This window comes from Emiliania huxleyi (genome assembly GCF_000372725.1).
Source record: "Emiliania huxleyi CCMP1516 unplaced genomic scaffold EMIHUscaffold_3721, whole genome shotgun sequence".
Classification (NCBI taxonomy): Eukaryota; Haptophyta; order Isochrysidales; family Noelaerhabdaceae; genus Emiliania; species Emiliania huxleyi.
Genome location: NW_005199177.1, coordinates 1 through 1887, shown reverse-complemented (window position 1 = coordinate 1887; position 1887 = coordinate 1). Strand labels below are relative to the sequence as shown.

General features: G+C 63.5%; 1 protein-coding gene across 1 annotated transcript; it reads right to left on the bottom strand.

Moving 5' to 3' along the window:
• Nucleotides 1-126: 126 nt before the first annotated feature.
• EMIHUDRAFT_255655 (hypothetical protein) lies at nt 127-1482 on the bottom strand (the record flags this gene model as incomplete). Its single annotated transcript, XM_005771719.1, has 2 exons — nt 127-362; nt 702-1482. The coding sequence occupies 2 exons, from the start codon at nt 1480-1482 to the stop codon at nt 127-129; spliced, it is 1017 nt and encodes a 338-aa protein (XP_005771776.1).
• Nucleotides 1483-1887: the final 405 nt, after the last annotated feature.

Here is a 1887-nt window from a genome sequence, read left to right as displayed (position 1 = left end):
GGGGGGGGTTTTAGAATGTGGGATTTTCTTCTTTTCCACTTTAAAAAAAGCCTTTTTTTTTCCTACACTTTTTGTTTTTTTTTTTTCCCCACTTGCCACACCCCACGGGTTTTGTTTGGCGCCTTTTTACTTATCACGGAGGTTTTTCACAAATAAAAGGAGGTCTTTTGCGCCCCCTCCCAAAAAAGTACGCCAACCGGGCTTCTGGGCAACCCCGGTTTTTTGGAGTTGGCAATCGAGCACCACAAAGTTGATGAGATGCCCCTTGGTGCCGAGGGGCGGGAAGGGGTTGCCCCAGTACTGCTCAGCCGTCACCTCGGCGGCGGCGCCCGAGGCGGGGTCGACCAGGTGGAGCGAGGCTCCTGTCCGCAGCTGTGATCGGTGAGGGGGGAGCAGCCCGCAGCTCTTGCACGGGGGGGGGGGGGGGTGCGAGGCGAGGCGAGGCGAGGCGCCGATCCGAGAGACGAGCGCGAGCGGGAGATATGGGGGAGATATGGGGAGATATGGGGAGGCGAGGCGCCGATCCGAGAGACGAGCGCGAGCGGGAGATATGGGGGAGATATGGGGAGATATGGGGAGGCGAGGCGCCGATCCGAGAGACGAGCGTGAGCGGGAGATATGGGGGAGATATGGGGAGATATGGGGAGGCGAGGCGCCGATCCGAGAGACGAGAACGAGCGGCGGTAGCGACGGGGCGACACCCTTCGGGAGGAGGACGAGGTCGTCGCGGCAGAGGGGCGCGATCTCGACCGCCCAGACGTGCCGCACGTTGGACGTGCCCGTCTTGGCATTGGCCGACACGAGCGACGACGACGCCTTGCACTTGCACGGCGCGAGCGCGCAGACGCCGAGCGCAAAGCGGTGAGCGTCCTGCCGGCGGCCAAAGATGAAGTCGAGGCCGTCCCCCACCCGCTTCACCTCGCGCAGGGCGACGCGCGACTTCTGGTGCTTCAGCATGTGCTGCTCGAGGGCGAGCAGCGTGCGCGGGTGCTCCGTCTTTTGCCTCACCTGCACCTTTGCTTGCCACGTGTCCTTTGCCGCGACCTTGTTGCACGCGTCGCAGTTCCGTGTCCGGACGACGTATTCGACCACGAGCGACTGCTGCAGGCAGGTCACGTACGTTGAGCCCGACGCGCCGACGAGGTCCCGCGCGACAGTCAGCTTGACTCTGAGCCGGCGCGAGTGGTGCTCCGTCCAGATCCAGGCCGCATCGACGAGGCGCACGTGCTTGAGCCCGCGCAGCTTGCGCAGGCAGAGCGTGAGGAGCTCGGCCGACTCGAGCTGCGCCACCGCCCAGCCCGGGTTCCTGAACCAGCGCTCGCACCCCTTGCACATCTCAATCTCAACACTTCGCTCAATGCCGCTGGTGATGTCGACCTGAGAGCCCGTGCAGGTTGCACACATGCCCTCGTAGGCGGTGCTCGCCGAGGTGGGGACGCCGCAGAGGCAGCACGCGATGTTGCCGACATGGAGGTCCGCCATCTCTCTCACCAAAGGGTGGATTGGATTTTGCTGTGGTCCACAGGCTCTGGATCAAGCGCAGAGGCACCTCCACAGGCTCGGTAGGCCGTCGCCGGCGCCAGGGTTCCGGCTCCCGTGCGAGGCCCCCTCTCCCAGAGGCTTCACCACATGCTAGGGGGGGGGTCCCGCCCCCCCCAGCACCTTCACCACATGCTAGGGGGGGGGGTCATGGCCGAGGACCCCCCAGAGACTCGTGGTCAGACCCTCCGGGCCCTTGATTTTACGCCTCAGCTCGCAGCATTTTTCGAGGAGAATCACCCTGTGGAGCTACATGAGCCTTGAGACAGGTCAGATTCTCCAAGATATTGGACTTTCAGCGACGATTGGGGGCAAAATCGGCTCTCTGGCGGCTATTCCTGCCCACGA